The sequence below is a fragment of the Oncorhynchus mykiss genome, chromosome 2 (assembly GCF_013265735.2).
Source record: "Oncorhynchus mykiss isolate Arlee chromosome 2, USDA_OmykA_1.1, whole genome shotgun sequence".
Taxonomy (NCBI): domain Eukaryota; kingdom Metazoa; phylum Chordata; class Actinopteri; order Salmoniformes; family Salmonidae; genus Oncorhynchus; species Oncorhynchus mykiss.
In genome coordinates, this window is record NC_048566.1 from 52,999,063 (window position 1) to 53,019,188 (window position 20,126).

The 20,126-nt window shown below is 44.0% G+C and overlaps 1 protein-coding gene across 1 annotated transcript in view; it reads left to right on the forward strand.

Moving 5' to 3' along the window:
• cspg4 (chondroitin sulfate proteoglycan 4) overlaps positions 1-19,750 on the forward strand; it is a 115,622-nt gene extending 95,872 nt beyond the window's left edge. The window contains exons 7-10 of the mRNA XM_021564725.2: positions 1,373-1,504; positions 3,048-3,208; positions 13,620-13,803; positions 14,256-19,750. Coding sequence (XP_021420400.2) covers positions 1,373-1,504; positions 3,048-3,208; positions 13,620-13,803; positions 14,256-16,135 — 2,357 coding nt within the window. The 3' untranslated portion in view covers positions 16,136-19,750. The remainder of the gene's footprint in view (positions 1-1,372; positions 1,505-3,047; positions 3,209-13,619; positions 13,804-14,255) is intronic.
• The last annotated feature ends 376 nt before the right edge of the window (positions 19,751-20,126 follow it).

Sequence of the window (20,126 nt, forward strand, 5' to 3'; positions counted from 1 at the left end):
GATGGGATGGTTAGCTTCAACAAAGTGAGCTGCTACTTGATAGCCAATGTTCTTGGCTTTCCAGAAAAACAACGCAACCGTCTTTTGCACTAAGTACACCAAGGGTTCGGAGAAAATGAAAGCAATCCTGAAAAAGCACTGGCAAATTCTGCAATCAGACAAAAAAAAATCGCACAGCTCTTCAAGGAACCCCCACTGGTGGTCTATAAGCGTGGTCGCAATATTGGAGATAGTTTGGTGAGATCTGACCTGCCCCCTGAGCCCACTTAGACACTCTTGACACCTATCCCAAATGGGAACTACAAATGTGGCTCATGCTGCGCACAGTGCAATAGCACTTTAAAAACATCTATCTTCAGACACCCACATACAGGTTGAAAGATCCCTGTTAGAGGTATCATCTCATGCAAGACCAAGGGAGTAATCTATCTCATCACCTGTTCATGTGGAAAAGCCTACGTAGGACAAACGAAAAGATAATTATAACACATAGCTGAACCCTGCAGCTCAATCAGGTGTAAGAACATTGGCTATCAAGTAGCAGCTCACTTTGTTGAAGCTAACCATCCCATCTCATCCCTTAAATACACAGGCATTGAGCATGTTGCTCTACCAAGGAAAGGAGGTCACATCGAGATCCTACTACTACAAGGGAGGCTTACTGGATATCCTATCTAAAAACATTGACCCCTAGTGGTCTGAATATTGACTTTGATCTCAGGGCCTTCTTATGAACAAATGTTCCTTTATGAACAAGTCTTATAAATTGAACAATTATTTACAGTTTATTAGCATACACCTAATATGTTCCCCCTGTTGAGGATGCTCATTATATATTAAGGTTGAACCAAAAGGTTACATGTAACAAAAATGAAATACAAAATTATGTGAAATTGAATTAAACAATAATGTATGTTGATGCTAATATGTTGTACAATATTCCATTGTTTCTATATGATAACAATAGTGTAATATATTTAATTTGCCATATACTCTTTTTTAACAGTTTCACTAATTCATTTGAATGAACTCAATCATTATGACATACCCCTCACCATTGTCATTGGTTACACTAATTGCACTGTGTGTCTACATAACCTGGTTCAAGTATTCATGACATTACCCTGAGGAAGGCACAGTGATGCCGAAAAGTTGGTAAATACCCATTACATTTCTGGGAGATTATACATGGAGTGTGCTACTTTCTTTATTTTGATAGTTTACTTGCCGTTAGTCACCACCTCCAAACAAGCTATTATTCTGGGTGTGCGACCAGCTCATGTCTTTTTTTTTTAGCTCCCTAGGCTTTGTAAGCTTTATCTTTGACTGATGGTCAACCTATGCCACCTACTATTCTGAACTGTTCTTTCAGGTCTGGAGTCTGGAGGCTTCAGTTTTACCGTGACAGATGGAGAGCACACCTCGCCTCTCTACCGCTTTGTCGTTACAGCTAGACAGCTCACCATCACCATGGAAACCGGGGAGGAGCTAAAGATCTTTCCAGGTGAGCTACCAAAAGCATGCTGGGTCATGAAGTAGTGAACCCAATTTAACCAGACATTTATGATGAACAAATAATGGCCATTTCAAATTGTCTCAGCATGGCTTTGTTTTTTGTTTTGTTGATTGGATAACAAATAGGCCTCAATATCAGAAAAATAGTTCCATGGGTATTTTGTAGCCTACAATGAATACAATTGAGGATGTGTAATGTTTAGCTTTGTTTTCCCTTCTAATCCCCTTTTTCCCCTCTTTAAATCACAACATTTTGACATTCCACACTTAGGCATGAAACACACCGAGAATCTCACTGTCGAGACTGCCTATTTTTTTCTCATGCGTCGAAATCTCTAAACGGTATGCCGATGCTTGTATCACTATCAGAAGCACGTGATCAATGATCAACCACCTGATTGGTTTGATATTGGTTTCGGTAGAAGACAAAAAGGCTACACTGCACATGTGCTACAGCGTGTGCAACGCCATCTATAATAATTTGCTGTTCTTTTGACCAGCAGGTGCCACTAATATACACAGTGTTGATTAAAGCTTCAAGTAATGAACCTATTTTTGACACAATTCGCGGGAAATGCTAAACTCTTCATGAAGGTTTATTTTCCCATCATTAGTACCAACCCGGTAGTGGCGAACCTGGCAATGCTCGTCAGTGGCCAACAACTTCACTTTGAGCCAATCAGAGCGCATGAACCCCCAGATGGGGAGCAAGCAAGAGTGACAACAAAATGGGGGAAAAATTGCATTTTCTTCATACATCCACAGTTAAATGTCATGAGCCAGTCACACTTCATATGCAATGTAGGCTATGGGATGGTAATGCTCACAACACTGAATACTTCCTCCAAGCTAACTAACCACTGTAGCTAGTATTGACATTATAATTAAATTACAATGGATTAGTTTCCATGAAACAGCTGCCGGTGTTAGCTGCCATTTTAGTGGAGTGTCCTTAGCTAACTAGCTAAGATGTGCTAGCTAGCGAATATGCTAACATTAGCTAGATAGGTAAACAGTTGGCTATGGGCTGGTGCTGGCATTATGGGATTATGGAGAGTGAATTAAATTGTTTATTGGTCATCTTGCTAAGTAGTTATCTAGCTGTGGCCATCTGGCTAGTATCAACAAGGGCTTTCTACAAAATAGCAACATTAGCACAGTTAGCTAGCTAACATGGGAATCTACACCATAAACTAAGCAACACACATGGACACGTATTGCCAAACAACCCTACTGCCACCTTCTGGTTTGGTGTATTTTAACAAGGCTGAGTGGCTGACGACTTCAAAGTCTTTGCTGTGTGAACACAAAAGAGATTGACTGCCAACACTGTTCAGAGGTGCTAAGTAAGTACTATCGGCAGGCAAACGTTTGACAATCCTACTGGTGTCTGAGCTATTGGAATGTCTGGCCTTAAAGGCTTAAAAGGTGTCAATGAGAAGAAGCTAAGAGCTACAATGACAGGGCATGTGTTTTATATCCTGCATTATATTCACTTATAGTGAACCTGTACCATTTTTACAATTTTACAGGAACAAGACATGCCATCACCAGTGCCATTTTGAAGGCAGTGACCAATGAGGATGGAGATGAGATAAGCTTCTCATTGGTCAGGCCTCCTCGCCTGGGAAGACTGATCTTAGCCAACGACAGGAACCAGTTTGAAGAGATCACACGCTTCTCTCAATCAGATGTAAGACAGAGGATCTCCAGATGACTGAGAATTATTATAATTTCATTTCCATTGTTCCATCTTCTATTTTAAGAACATTCCAATGAATGGATAAGACATTTACTTCCCTGGCCTGTGGGAAAAGTGTCCAGTCAGTGCATCTGGTTTTCAATTTAGGATGAGTTTGGAAACCAATACTTAGCTAATGCTGTAAGAGACAAGCCAATGTCAACGGCCCTGATCATGTCAGCAGGAAGCTATGTTCCATATTTATGTATAAGTTGATGGGAAAAATAAAGGGAAGCTAAGGAAAATATTACATACAGTACATGCATCCAATGTAGGATCTTAATTTGACCAGTACTGACACAGCAAAATAAACTTGCAGCAACAGGATTTAAATGTTTACTCCATAATGTTGCTTGATCAGTGGTTAGGGTATTAGCTGGCCAAAATTAGGCTACATGAAAAGTGCAATACTGTTAATATGTGTTAGTGTGGGTTTTCAGTGAATTTACACTACCGGTCAAAAGTTTAAGAACACCTACTCATTCAAGAGATTTTCTTTATTTTTTGCTATTTTCTACATTGTACAATAATAGTGAAGACATCAAAACTATGAAAAAACACATTTGGAATCATGTAAACAAAAAGTGTTTAACAAATCATATATTTTATATTTGAGATTCTTCAAATAGCCACCCTTTGACATGACGGCTTTGCACACTCTTGGCGTTCTCTCAACCAGATTCACCTGGAATGCTTTTCCAACAGTCTTGAAGGAGTTCCCACATATGCTTAGCACTTGTTGGCTGCTTTTACTTCACTCTGCGGTCCAAACCATCTCAATTGGTTTGAAGTCGGGGAGATTGTGGAGGCCATGTCATCTGATGCAGCACTCCATCACTCTCCTTTGTACAATAGCCCTTACACAGCCTGGAGGTGTGTTGGGTCATTGAATGATAGTCCCGCTAAGCTCAAACGAGATGGGATGGCGTATCGCTGCAGAATGCTGTGGTAGCCATGCTGGTTAACTGTGCCTTGAATTGTAAGTAAATTACAGTGTCACCAGCAAAGCCCCCCACGCCATAACACCTCCTCTGCCATGCTTTATGGTGAGAAATACACATGCAGAGATCATCCATTCACCCACACGCGTCTCAAAGCCAAGGCAGTTGGAACCAAAAATCTCAAATTTGGACTCTTGACCAAAGGACAAGTTTCCACCGGTCTAATGTCCATCACTCATGTTTCTTGGCCCAAGCAAGTCTCTTTTTATTATTGGTGTCCTTCAGTAGGGGTTTCTTTGAAACAATTTGACCATGAAGGCGTGATTCACAGTCTCCTCTGAACAGTTGATGTGTATGTTACTTGAACTCTGAAGCATTTATTTGGGCTGCAATTTCTGAGGCTGGTAAGTCTAATGAACTTATCCTCTGCAGCAGAGGTAACTATGGGTCTTCTATTCCTGTATACCCCCGTACCTTGTCAAAAAGATTGGCTCAAATGTATTGAGGAAAGAACAGGCATACCTGTTAATTGAAATGCATTCCAGGTGACTACCTCATGAAGATGGTTGAGAGAATGCCGAGAGTATGCAAAGCTGTCAAGGCAAAGGGTGACTTTTTGAAGAATCTCAAATATGAAGAGTATTTTGATTTGTTTAACTTATTTTATTTTACTACATGATTCCAAATGTGTTATTTCATAGTTGCGATGTCTTCACTATTGTTGTACAATGTAGAAAATAGTAAAAAATTAAGAAAAACCCTTGAATGAGTAGGTGTTCTAAAACCTTTGACCAGTAGTGTATGTAAATCACAAAATTCATCTGCATCAAAAAAAACCCTCTTGGATATTAAAACATGATTCACATTTTAATAATTTAGCAGACACTCTTATCCAAAGCGACTTTCAGGAGTAATTAGGGTTAAGTGCCTTGCACAAGGCACATGGTTAGATTTTTCACCTAGTCGGCTTGGCATTCGAACTAGTGACTTTTTGGTTACTGGCCCAACATTCTTAACCGCAAAATAATGATACAAAATAGACTCTGCATACTGCATTACACAATGCATTCAGAAAGTATTCAGACACCTTTACTTTTTCCACATTTTGTTACAGCCTTGTTCTTAAAATTGAATAAATAGCTTTTCCCACTCATCAATCTATACACAACACCCCATAATGACAAAGCAAAAACAGTGTTTTTGAAAATGTAGCAAATTTATTTTAAATGGAAATATCACATTTACCTAAGTATTCAGTACTTTGTTGAAGCACCTTTGGGCAGCAATTGCAGCCTCAGGTCTTCTTGGGTATGACGCTACAAGATTGGCAACCTATATTTGGGGAGTTTCACCCATTCTTCTCTGCAGATCCTCTCAAGGTTGGATGGGGAGCGTTGCTCCACAACAATTTTCAGATCTCGCCAGAGATGTTCGATTGGGTTCGAGTCCGGGCCCTGGCTGGAAAACTCAAGGACATTCAGAGACATGTCCCAAAGCCACTCCTGCCTTGTCTGTGTGCTTAGGGTTGTTTTCCTGTTGGAAGGTGAACCGTCGCCCTAGTCTGAGGTCCTGAGCACTCTGGAGCAGGTTTTCATCAAGGTTCTCTATACTTTGCTCCGTTCATCTTTCCCTCGATCCTGACTAGTCTCCCAGTCCCTGCATCTGAAAAACATCCCCCACAGCATGATGCTGCCAGCACCATGCTTCACCTTTGGGATGGTGCCAGGTTTACTCAAGATGTGGCGCTTGGCATGCAGGACAAATTGTTCAATCTTGTTTTCTTCAAAACAAATAATATTGCTTCTCGTGGTCTGAGTCTTTAAGTGCCTTTTGGAAAACTCCAAGTGATTCTGTCTGGCCAGTCTACAATGAAGGACTGGTGGGTGGAGTGCCGCAGAGATGGTTGTCCTTCTGGAAGGTTCTCCCATCTCCACAGAGGAACTCTGGAGCTCTATCAGTGACCATTGGGTTCTTGGTCACCTCCCTGACCAAGACCCTTCTCCCCGATTGCTCAGTTTGGCTGGGTGGCCAGCTCTAGGATGAGTCTTGGTGGTTCCAAACTTCTTCCATTTAAGAATGATGGAGGTGTTGTTCTTGGGGACCTTCAATGCTGTATAAATGTTTTGGTACCCTTCCCCAGATCTGTGCCTCGACACAATCCTGTCTTGGAGCTCTACGGACAATTCCTTCGACCTCATGGCTTGTTTTTTTACTCTGACATGCACTGTCAACTGTGGAACCTTTATATAGACAGGTGTGTGTCTTTCCAAATTATCTCCAATCATTTGAATTTACCACAGGTGGACTCCAATCAAGTTGTAGAAATATTTCAAGGATGACCAATTGAAACAGAATGCACCTGAGCTCAATTTCGAGTCTCATTACAAAGGGTGTAAATAAGGTATTTAGTTTTATGTTTAATAAATTAGAAAACATGTCTAAACCTGTTTTCGCTTTGTCATTACGGGGTATTGTGTGTAGATAGATTTTTTTTAATCCATTTTTAGAATAAGGCTGTAACAAAATGTGTAAAAAGTCAATGGGTCTGAATACTTTCTTAATGCACTGTATGCTCCCATGTGTGGTTGATTGGTGTGTTGCAGACAAATTTTAGTGGTGTTGAAAAGTTCAGCTCAGGACACAATAACCTCAAAGAAGCACACATAGGCACATTCCAGTCTACCTTCCATCACATTCCCAGTCTAGTTACTGGCCCAGATCTATCTTCAATACTCTACACTAGCTCAGGGGCAGTGGAGGCTGCTGAAAGACTGCTCATAATAATTGCTGGAAAGGAGCTAATGGAAAGGCATGAAACATGTGTATTTGATCCAATTCCACCTATCTGCTCCAGCCATTACCACAAGCCTGTCCTCCCCAATTAAGGTGCCACCAACCTCCATTGTTCAGTGGTAATCTAATTTTACAATACAGGATGCTAAATGAAGATCATGAAGATGTCCAGCCACAAATAAAAATCTATGACACAAATTAATAAAATAGATGACAAAACAGGCAAGATCAGAAAAGCACTTGATCAAAAGTTTATTTAGAAGTTTTTGATCTTAATTACTCCTAACCTCCAGGCTCACATAGGGTTATGTTTATCATCCTCATCACTCAGAAACCAGCTACAGGGGTTTAAAAGTAAACACTGACACATGGGGCTTATGTAGAGTGGGTTGAAAGTAATACCCACGCACACCAGACCTGGTTTCAAATACATGTGTATCTGATATTTATATATTTTTTAAATCACTTTTTCACTTTAATTTCACTTTAACCTCGAGGTTCCAAGATGGCGTAGCAGTGAAGACGTGTTTGTTTGTGCTCTCGTGTACTTTTGTATTTTTCGTATTTTTTGTATATATATTTCAATTTATTTTCAGTCTCTTTTCGATTTTTAATTCGATTATACCTTCCGGTAACCTGCCTCACCCAATGTGATACGGAATCGCTATTATTTTCAATTTTAGAACACATTCAAGAACCTCCAGAAGCTAACCAGCTAATTAGCTACAAGCTATTTAGTCACTGTTTGCCACTGCTAGCGGCTTTTACTTTCTGCAGAGATACCAGCCCTGTTTTTAGCCTGGATAATACTCGCTAGTCTACCAGTATAGGACTGTCTCTCCACAACAACGCCGGATTCCTGCCGTAATCCCTGGACCACTACTTCTGATCTTCACAGCTAGCTTGCAGCTAGCTAGCTCACAGCTTGCTCACACTCACCGTGGCACCCAGTACCGAAGCTATCCATGAGGCCCACCTCCCGGCCTACTCAGCTGTTCACCCGAACCCCACTCATACACGGCTAGAGCCCAATACTCCACCGGATCCTTGCTGTAAACTCTGCACCACCACGACTGGTCTGCCGACGAATACTCCATCCGCTGTGCCTTCAACCGGTCTCCGACGCTCCTACTAGCCCCGGGCTACTACCTTTAAACGCTGTGTCGCCCACGTGCTAACGTAGTGGCGGCTTCCCTGTTCCATCTACTGCTGCCCCCTGGACACTATGATCACTTGGCTACATAGCTGATGCCTGCTGTCCATTATTTATTTTTATCTGTCGGCCCCAGCCGCGAACTCAGGCTCTGTGTGAAGTTAATCCGACCCTCTCTGCCTAGCCATCGCCATTTTACCTGCTGTTGTTGTGTTAGCTGATTAGCTGTTGTTGTCTCACCTGTTGTTTTAGCTAGCTCTCCCAATCAACACCTGCGATTACTTTATGGCTCGCTGTATGTCTCTCTCAAATGTCAATATGCCTTGTATACTGTTGTTCGGGTTAGTTATCATTGTTTTAGTTTACAATGGAGCCCCTAGTTCCACTCTTCATACCTCTGATACCTCCTTTGTCCCACCTCCCACACATGCGGTGACCTCACCCATTACAACCAGCATGTCCAGAGATACAACCTCTCTTATCATCACCCAGTGCCTGGGCTTACAGTGGGGCAAAAAAGTATTTAGTCAGCCACCAATTGTGCAAGTTCTCCCACTTAAAAAGATGAGAGAGGCCTGTAATTTATCATAGGTACACTTCAACTATGACAGACAAAATGAGAAAAGAAAATCACATTGTAGGATTTTTAATGAATTTATTTGCAAATTATGGTGGAAAATAAGTATTTGGTCACCTACAAACAAGCAAGATTTCTGGCTCTCACAGGCCTGTAACTTCTTATTTAAGAGGCTCCTCTGTCCTCCACTCATAACCTGTATTAATGGCACCTGTTTGAACTTGTTATCAGTATAAAAGACACCTGTCCACAACCTCAAACAGTCACACTCCAAACTCCACTATGGCCAAGACCAAAGAGCTGTCGAAGGACACCAGAAACAAAATTGTAGACCTGCACCAGGTTGGGAAGACTGAATCTGCAATAGGTAAGCAGCTTGGTTTGAAGAAATCAACTGTGGGAGCAATTATTAGGAAATGGAAGACATACAAGACCACTGATCATCTCCCTCGATCTGGGGCTCCACGCAAGATCTCACCCCGTGGGGTCAAAATGATCACAAGAACAGTGAGCAAAAATCCCAGAACCACACGGGGGACCTAGTGAATGACCTGCAGAGAGCTGGGACCAAAGTAATAAAGCCTACCATCAGTAACACACTACGCCGCCAGGGACTCAAATCCTGCAGTGCCAGACGTGTCCCCCTGCTTAAGCCAGTACATGTCCAGGCCCATCTGAAGTTTGCTAGAGAGCATTTGGATGATCCAGAAGAAAATTGGGAGAATGTCATATGGTCAGATGAAACCAAAATATAACTTTTTGCTTAAAACTCAACTCGTTGTGTTTGGAGGACAAAGAATGCTAAGTTGCATCCAAAGAACACCATACCTACTGTGAAGCATGGAGGTGGAAACATCATGCTTTGGGGCTGTTTTTCTGCAAAGGGACCAGGACGACTGATCCGTGTAAAGGAAAGAATGAATGGGGCCATGTATCGTGAGATTTTGAGTGAAAACCTCCTTCCATGAGCAAGGGCATTGAAGATGAAATGTGGCTGGGTCTTTCAGCATGACAACGATCCCAAAGACACCGCCTGGGCAATGAAGGAGTAGCTTCGTAAGAAGCATTTCAAGGTCCTGGAGTGGCCTAGCCAGTCTCCAGATCTCAACCCCATAGAAAATATTTGGAGGGAGTTGAAAGTCCTCATCCTACTCCTCCTCTGTTCCGCGGGTGATGTGGAGGTAAACCCAGGCCCTGCATGTCCCCAGGCACCCTCATTTGTTGACTTCTGTGATCTAAAAAGCCTTGGTTTCATGCATGTCAACATCAGAAGCCTCCTCCCTAAGTTTGTTTTACTGACTGCTTTAGCACACTGCCAACCCTGATGTCCTTGCCGTGTCTGAATCCTGGTTTAGGAAGGCCACCCCCCCCCCCCCCCCTCAGCTCCCAGCTGTGTCCTGGACACCATTTGTGAATTGATCGCCCCCCCCCCCCCCCCCCATCTAGCTTCAGAGTTTGTTCTGTTAGGTCACCTAAACTGGGATATGCTTAACACCCTGGCAATCCTACAATCTAAGCTAGATGCCCTCAATCTCACACAAATCATCAAGGAACCCACCAGGTACAACCCTAAATCTGTAAACAAGGGCACTCTCATAGACGCTTCCTGACCAACTGGCCCTCCAAATACACCCACGCTGTTTTCAATCAGGATCTCAGCGATCACTGCCTCATTGCCTGTATCCGCTACGGGTCCGCAGTCAAACGACCACACCTCATCACTGTCAAACGCTCCCTAAAACACTTCTGCGAGCAGGCCTTTCTAATCGACCTGGACCGGGTATCTTGGAAGGATATTGACCTCATCCCGTCAATTGAGGATGCCTGGTCATTCTTTAAAAGTAACTTCCTCACCATCTTAGATAAGCATGCTCCGTTCAAAAAATGCAGAACTAAGAACAGATATAGCCCTTGGTTCACTCCAGACTGACTGCCCTCGACCAGCACAAAAACATCCTGTGGCGGACTGCAATAGCATCGAATAGTCCCCGCGATATGCAACTATTCAGGGAAGTCAGAAACCAATACACGCAGTCAGTCAGGAAAGCAAAGGCCAGCTTTTTCAAGCAGAAATTTGCTTCCTGCAACACAAACTCCAAAAAGTTCTGGGACACTGTAAAGTCCATGGAGAACAAGAGCACCTCCTCCCAGCTGCCCACTGCACTGAGGCTAGGTAACACGGTCACCACCGATAAATCCATGATAATCGAAAACTTCAACAAGCATTTCTCAACGGCTGGCCATGCCTTCCTCCTGGCTACTCCAACCTCGGCCAACAGTTCCACCCCCCCCCCCCCCCCCCGCAGCTAATCTCCAGCTTCTCCTTTACCCAAATCCAGATAGCAGATGTTCTGAAAGAGCTGCAAAACCTGGACCCGTACAAATCAGCTGGGCTTGACAATCTGGACCCTCTATTTCTGAAACTATCCGCCGCCATTGTCGCAACCCCTATTACCAGACTGTTCAACCTCTCTCATATCGTCTGAGATCCCCAAGGATTGGAACGCTGCCGCAGTCATCCCCCTCTTCAAAGGGGGAGATACCCTGGACCCAAACTGTTACTGACCTATATCCATCCTGCCCTGCCTATCTAAGGTCTTCGAAAGCCAAGTCAACAAACAGATCACTGACCATCTCGAATCCCACCGTACCTTCTCCGCTGTGCAATCTGGTTTCTGAGCCGGTCACGGGTGCATCTCAGCCACGCTCAAGGTACTAAACGATATCATAAATAAATAAATAAATAAATAAAAGATAAAAGACAGTACTTTGCAGCCGTCTTCATCGACCTGGCCAAGGCTTTCGACTCAATCACCATATTCTTATCGGCAGACTCAGTAGCCTCGGTTTTTCTAATGACTGCCTTGCCTGGTTCACCAACTACTTTGCAGACAGAGTTCAGTGTGTCAAATCGGAGGGCATGTTGTCCGGTCCTCTGGCAGTCTCTATGGGGGTGCCACAGGGTTCAATTCTCGGGCAGACTCTTTTCTCTGTATATATGTTGCTCTTGCTGCGGGCGATTCCCTGATCCACCTCTACGCAGACGACACCATTCTGTATACTTCTGGCCCTTCCTTGGACACTGTGCTATCTAACCTCCAAACGAGCTTCAATGCCGTACAACACTCCTTCCGTGGCCTCCAACTGCTCTTAAACGCTAGTAAAACCAAATGCATGCTTTTCAACCGTTCGCCTCCTGCACCCGCACACCCGACTAGCATCACCACCCTGGATGGTTCCGACCTAGAATATGTGGACATCTATAAGTACCTAGGTGTCTGGCTAGACTGTAAACTCTCCTTCCAAACTCTCCTTCCAGACATCTCCAATCTAAAATCAAATCTAGAGTCGGCTTTCTATTTCGCATCAAAGCCTCCTTCATTCACGCCGCCAAACTTACCCTAGTAAAACTGACTATCCTACTGATCCTCGACTTCGGCGATGTCATCTACAAAATAGCTTCCAGTACTCTACTCAGCATTCTGGATGCAGTTTATCACAGTGCCATCCGTTTTGTTACTAAAGCACCTTATATCACCCACCACTGCGACCTGTATGCTCTAGTCGGCTGGCCCTCGCTACATATTCGTCACCAGACCCACTGGCTCCAGGTCATCTACAACTCCATGCTAGGTAAAGCTCCGCCTTATCTCAGTTCACTGGTCACGATGGCAACACCCACCCTTAGCACGGGCTCCAGCAGGTTTATCTCACTGATCATCCCTAAAGCCAACACCTCATTTGGCCGCCTTTCCTTCCAGTTCTCTGCTGCCTGTGACTGGAACGAATTGCAAAAATTGTTGGAGACTTTTATCTCCCTCACCAACTTTTAACATTTGCTATCTGAGCAGCTAACCGATCGCTGCAGCTGTACATAGTCCATCGGTAAATAGCCCACCCACTATTTTTATTTATTTACTTTTCTGCTTTTTTGCACACCAGTATCTCTACCTGCACATGACCGTCTGATCATTTATCACTCCAGTGTTAATCTGCTAAATTGTAATTATTCGCCTACCTCCTCATGCCTTTTGCACAAGTGTTATTGACTTGTTTATTGTTTACTCCATGTGTAACTCTGTGTTGTTGTCTGTTCACACTGCTATGCTTTATCTTGGCCAGATCGCAGTTGTAAAGGAGAACTTGTTCTCAACTAGCCTACCTGGTTAAATAGAGGTGAAATAAATGAAATTTAAAAAATAGTCATTGAGCATTTTTCAAATACACAACCTCAAAACAAGTAATTTTATTTGAGTGTTTGAATGGTTATTTGTATAAATCATATTCTGCTGAATCGTATTTCAAATACTAAAATTACAGTGACTCAAATACACTCGCATGCATTTAACCCAAGTATTTAAAAATTGTATTTGAAAATACTGTGTATTTCCAAATACATTAAAATATTCAACTACTTATCTTTTCAAATAAAATATATCTGAATATGTCCTTTGTCCCAATACTTTTGTCCTCTAAAATGGGGTGACTATGTACAAAAGTGCTGTACTTTCTACACAGTTCACCAAGGCTGCACTTAACCTCATTGTTATTGTATAATTTAAAATCCAAAGTGCTGGAGTACAAAGCCAAAGACATTTGTCACTGTCCCAATACTTTTGGAGCCCACTGTATGTGAAAGTAATTGAGATATTTGAACCCAGTTCTGACGCCCACACAAACACGCTCGCTCTCTCACTCACTCACAAACGCGTATACACACACATACAAACACACAGCTACCTGGGACGTATTCATTAATTAAGCGCCAAACTGAAGATTACATGCTGAAACAGGGAGGGACTACCTGGTCTTGTCTAATGAGAAATGCTCATTTTTGTTGCTAAACATTTAAAACGTTGCCTTAATGAACAATGTCCAATCCTCTGCTCTTCCCCACAGCTGGAGTCCGGGGCCGTCTTTTACGAGCACCAGATGCCTGAGAAGCCCTTCTGGGTGGTCCGGGACTCTGTGGAGCTCCTGCTCTCCTCCCCTCCAGCCCCCGCTGTGCATCACGTCCTCCCCATCACCGTGTCCTACTCCGCAGCCAGCCACAACATCTCCTCACAGCTCTGGAAGAACAGAGGTAGGTAGACCCACATGGATCTGGGCAGGTGCCATGTCAAAAGTGGTGGATACCAAAGAAAATTGTGTCCAGGTCAGTCATTATATGGGATTCAAGGCGTTTCACAACATCTAAAAATGCAGATAACTGTGTACTAGCTAGCTCTAGTGATTATTCCGGTGGTTCTACTGAGTAAGATAAATCAAGCTGACTTGACATACAGTATGTATTTGACACAGGTCTGGCTGTCTGTTATCAGTGTAAGATATGCATGTGTGTCAGGCAGCAGTTTGTAAACAAAATGTTCTGTAAACAATATTGCTATTGCAGGTTTATTGAATCAGGTCTGTTCATGGCATAATTACAAAGAAGCATTACAAGAAAATAAAAAAGTTATTTCAAATGTCATATAAAGAAAGGGTATGTGGCCCTATACATCAATGGATAATCTTGTATATTATTTTTCTTTTCAGGTCTGGACATAGTGCAAGGTCAGAGGAAGGTGATTGACAGTTCCATCCTGGACGCCTCCAACCTGCTGGCCAGCCTCCCCGAGGCGGAGCGAGGTCTCTTGGACGTGGTCTTTGAGGTGCGCCGCTTCCCGGCCCATGGGAGAGTCACCCTGGGGGGCCTGAATCTGCCCCAGGGTGCCCCCTACTTCATGCAGGAGGATGTGGCGCAGGGCGAGCTGGAATACCTCCACGATGACTCTGGAGCCTCCGTGGACAGCTTCTCCTTCCGAGCCCGGCTCAACTCCCAGGGCCGCGGCATCCTTCACCCCTCCCCAGCCCAGGCAGTGGTCCTGGAGGAGGTCTTCAACATCTCGATCCGGAGAAGGGACTCTAGTCCTCCAGAGCTGGTGAGCTTGGACGTTCTTCTGGAGGTTCTCCAGGGCTCCATGACGGTGATCACCCAAAAGTACCTAAACACCCGCGACGAGGACAGCACGCCTGATGAGGTGCGCTTCACAGTCTCCAAGGCGCCCACCAACGGGCGGCTGGTGGATGCCACCAAGGGCGACCACATCTCCTCGTTCACCCAGGAGGCGGTCAACAAGGGCCAGGTGGGCTTTGTCAGTGACGGAAGCCTGTCGGACGGCTTCATAGAGTTCACTGTGTCGGACGGGAAGCACCACACTGAGCCGCACACTCTCCATGTAGGAGTCCTGGCCCGGACGCTGGTGCTGGCCAAAGCCCCAGAGATCCAGGTGCTGCAGGGGGACGACGAGACCCTAGTGACAGAGGAGATGTTGAGGGCCACCACAGGCGGCCCCAATGAGGAGGAAGTCCTCTACAAGATCACCAGTGTGCCCAAGTACGCTGCCGTCATGGTGGACCGGCAGCCCACGTCGGCCTTCACCCAGACCCAGATAAGGGAGGGCCGGGTGAGCGTTCGCTTCATCAAGTCCACCTCTCCCCGGGACAGCGTGGCCTTTGTGGCCCGGAGCCGGGCGGCCAATGTCTCCTCTGTCCTCAACATCACGGTCAAGCCTCTGGCCAACATCCCCCAGGAACTCCTGCTGCCACGGGGTGCCACCGTGCTGCTGGACAAGAAGCTGCTGGATGCCACGCCGCTGGCCAACAAGACCCGGACATCACCCACCTTCAGCGTCATCCAGCAACCGCAAGGCGCCCGCTTCGTGAGGGCTGGCGGGAGAGGGCCAGAGGGAGATGGCCAGCCCGTAGACACGTTCACCCAGAAAGAACTGGATGAGGGACGTGTAGCCATGGAGATCCTGAATGGAACAGGAGGCAGCCAAGCTCAGGACGTGGCTCGCTTCCTGCTCAAGGCCCACGGGGTCCCTCCAGCTGAGTGCGTTCTCTCCTTCAAGACGACCCCTTACAACGCCTCAGCGGTCTACCCGGCCACTCTCCTTAAGGTCCCTGGCGGGTCTGCATGGTCCAATAGCAACGACCTCCCTGGAGGGGCGGGGTCCCCACGCATCACCCCAGCCAGCCCTCGCTGGAGGGGCAACATGGACTGGCCTCAAGGAGGAGATGCCCCTACCACTGCCTACACTGACAAAGACTCCCATAGGAAACCAGTGGTGTCCAGGAGGAACAACCTGTGGTCCATCCTCATCCCCATTCTGATCCTCCTGCTCCTCCTCCTGCTGGTGGCCATCTTGGCTTTCTACTTGGTGCGTCGCAACAAGACGGGCAAACACAATGTGCAGACGGTGGCTGGCTCCAAGCCCAAAAACGGAGAGATCAGCCAGGAGACCTTCCGGAAAACCGACCCGGCCAATAACATCCCCATGTCCCAAATGGACTCCAAAGACGCCGACCCGGAATTGCTGCAGCACTGTCGGACAACGAACCCGGAGTTAAAAAAGAACCAGTACTGGGTATGAGAGTTGACTGATTGCTTAGACATAGGAAACAGAGAGGAAGATCCTCTACCATTTTGAATGCGGCCTTCTTGAATCATTCCTTTTCAGTGTTAAAGTCCTTTTTGCCATGATAGTCTTAAGAAATGTGTATGTTTTGATATCATTGGACATTTCACTATCACATATTAACGTTGTGCCAATCCTCAGGTCAAGAAACACTGAATATTTCCATTGGTAAAAATGTCACCATTAAACTTAAGAGGGTTTTGCCTAACACGTATATTTATTTTTAGGACAACTGCTGGACATCTATGATGTACTTTTTCACAGGGCACAAATGAGGACATATTGTGCTTGCTAAAAATGTGTGTGCTGCCACAATATATTCAGTATGCTATTATAGGACAATATTACTAATTTGACTACATAAACAGATTTATTTGAAGTTTTGGTAATAGTTGTATTGTAGTTTTGCTTTAACAGTAAAGGTGGACAAGTGTGTACATAATTCAACTCAATAAGGTATGCTGTATGAAGGAAAAGGAAAAACTGCCTTTTGTTTTTGATTATTATTCTATAAATGTATTATTGACCATGTATTTTTTTTTGTTTGCTTTGTTGTTCGGCCCCAATTCAATCTAACTTCTGTTGCAGTATTTACAAAGCCACATATGACATTTGTCCTGTTGTAGAATCAAATCTGAGGGGTTTTGGGCAGAGCCTTCTATTTGGATGTACACTACATCACCAAAGTATGTGGACACCCCTTCAAATTAGTGGTTTCGGCTACTTCAACCACACCCGTTGATGACAAGTGTATAAAACCGAGCACACAGCCATGCAATCTCCATAAACAAACATTGGCAGTAGAATGGCCCATGCTGAAGAGCTCAGTGACTTTCATAGGATGCCACCTTTCCAACAAGTTAGTTAATCAAATTTCTGCCCTGCTAGAGCTGCCCCGGTCAACTGTAAGTGCTGTTATTGCGAAGTGGAAACATCTAGGAGCAACAATAGCTCTGCCGCGAAGTCACACAAGCTCACAGAAAGGGACAGCCGAGAGCTGAAGCGCATAGCGCTTTAAAATCGTCTGTCATCGGTTGCAACACTCACTAACAAGTTCCGAACCACCTCTGGAAGCAACGTCCGCACAAGAACTGTTCGTCGGGTGTTTCATGAAATGGGTTTCCATGGCTGATCAGCCGCAACCAAGCCTAAGACCACCATGCACAATGCCAAGCTCGCAGTCATTGGACTCTGGAGCAGTGGAAACACATTCTTTGGAATGATGAATCATGCTTCACCATCTGGCAGTCCAGATAAGAAGAACACTAAACTGAAAGCAGATATTAAAGAGCATTTAGATTACCACCTGCAGTTTTTTCACACTATAAGTTTAGAAATATCTCAACTTAGTATTTAGAACTAAGAAGAATCCTTAAGTTTTGCCATTGAGTTAAGGTTGTGAAAATATCTATTTGGCGCTATTGGAAATATTATTGTACATCTCTGTTCAAAAGTATATAGATGCATTACGAATAATGTCTGTTCAACCAACACTGTTGTAACTTTATTTGGTGGACCAAGAAATGACTACTGGGGTGTTTAGTTTTCTAACAACATCCCAAAGTTTGACTTATCTTTGTCCTCAGCTGGGCTGTCCCTCTAAAGTGGCTGTGTAGACAGCCTTAAGTGTATTTCCAGAGGTTCTCTCTTAAAATAACTGCACAGCCGGGCTGCATACCAGTTATTTTGCCCCCCCTTCCCTCCACCCCTTCACTCTTCACTTGTTGGAAGACCACCACCCCCATCCCATTGGCTGGCATACAGTGACTACATGGCCCAGATCAAAAGCCAAATCAAGCCCTGTTTCCCATCGGGGCGTCCACCCTGGCAATTTCCCACCATAACCCCAGCCTCTGGCCTCCTCCATGGTCTGGGGACGGGGTTGTGCTAGACTGAGAGCTGTGTTTTCCTTGGCTGTATCTGGCTTTGTAGTCTGACCCAGCCCACTGCAGGGCCTCAGACACTCACATGCATGCATGCACACACACATGCACACACGCACACAACCTGTTTGTTCCTTGATTAATGATAAACCGGGGTGTAGGATTAACTACTTTTAATAACGAGATACTGTATATCTTTATATATAAATATAATCCAAATAAATGGCTCTGGTTATTTTTCCAATTCCAAGTAGACTACCCTCACAGGAATATACTTCAATTGTTCATATGATGGCACAAGTGTCTCAGGGCAGTAATTGTGAAAAGATGCTCCCCAAACATTGCTAAGGCAGTTTTGATTGAATTGACCCTAGATCTTTCAACCAGCTTTTAATCGTATCCTTTCATTTAGCCTTTCAATGCTAAAGAGTTGCTCAAAACTGAACCACTTGCTTTGATTCACAGGACTGACATGACACTGATGACAAAAAACTGCATCGTATAACATTTCGACACCACAGACAGGACGTGACTCACGAGTGGCTGTCTTAAAAGCAACTCTATTGGCTGACAAGCAGCGGTGAGGTCATTTTAGAACTGCCAGAGTTTTATTTTCCCAGCCTGCAATTAATGTTTAATAAAGGCTCTGATTTCTAAATGTGAAGTTGAGAGAAACGTCTGTGATAGGATAGGTGTTTTACCTAAGCTCCTCTGGTTGGATCTTGTAGTATAGCACATTCTGTGAGAGGTTATTCTCTAGCTTGGTCCCAGATCTGTTTGTGATGTCTTTCCAACTGCTATGGTTGTTGTGATTTGGCAAGACAGCACAAACACATCTGCGGCCAGGCTAGGTATTCTGTGCTGATGAGCTTTTGTGTCCCATTAGCGGTTTGCATTCCACAATTAAGTTGACCAGATGAAGGTACAGTACAATCTTGCAATTTCAGGAGATACAGTGTACAGCTTATGCCATAAGTAATAACACTCAAATTGGCATCACATCCTGGTGGTGTTGAAATGTTTATCTATAGACTTAACCTGAAAATTAGCACAAAAACAATTCAAGATAGACATTGATGGACACGCATAGTTTGAGTAAGAAACTCCATCAAAATGACATTAAAGCAGTTATTTACTGTCAGTGCACTGCAGGGTGTTTTCTTTTCTTTTGATATAGTTATCTGATATAAAATAATAGGTCGTAAGTCATATCAACCACAATTTACAGAAACGTGTATTATTTTACTGTTGCTACATTTACTAACCAAATGTCCTCTTTAATTTAATTTAACGGTGCCTATTACCTTGTATATACTCTGTTGCTTTTAAATTAAATTAGCTGCTGACTGTTGTGAAGTTGTCAAATTAGGAAAAAAATTGTTCGGAATTAGACAATATAAAGGGTAAAGATAATTATCATATAATCACCAATTATATGAGAATATTGTTTGATGTATTTTATCATTTGATGAAAATCAATGGGCCTGAAGGTTAGTATCGTTACAAAATCTAACAGTATAACACATTTTGGCAACAGTTGTACATTTATTTTCCTTTGAAATGACTATATACAGTGCATTCAGAAAGTATTCAGACCTCATTTTGTTACGTTACAGTCTTATTCTAAAATGGATTTGATAGATTTTTTCCTCATCAATCTACATTAAAAAAAACGTAAATATCACATTTACATAAGTATCCAGACCCTTTACTCAGTACTTTGTTGAAGATCCTCAAACTGTGTCAGGTTGGATGGTGAGTACCACTGCACAGCTATATTCAGGACTCTCCAGAGATGTTCGATCGGGTTCAAGTCCGGGCTCTGGCTGGGCCACTCAAGGACATTCAGAGACTTGTCCAGAAACCACTTCTGTGTTGTCTTGGCAATGTGCTTAGGGTTGTTGTCCTGTTGGAAGGTGCATTTTCGCCCCAGTCTGAGGCCCTGAGCGTTCTGGAGCAGGTTTTCTTCAAGGATCTTTTTGTACTTTGCTCCGTTCATCTTTCCCTCGATCCTGACTAGTCTCCCAGTCCCTGCCTCTGAAAATCATCTCCACAGCATGATA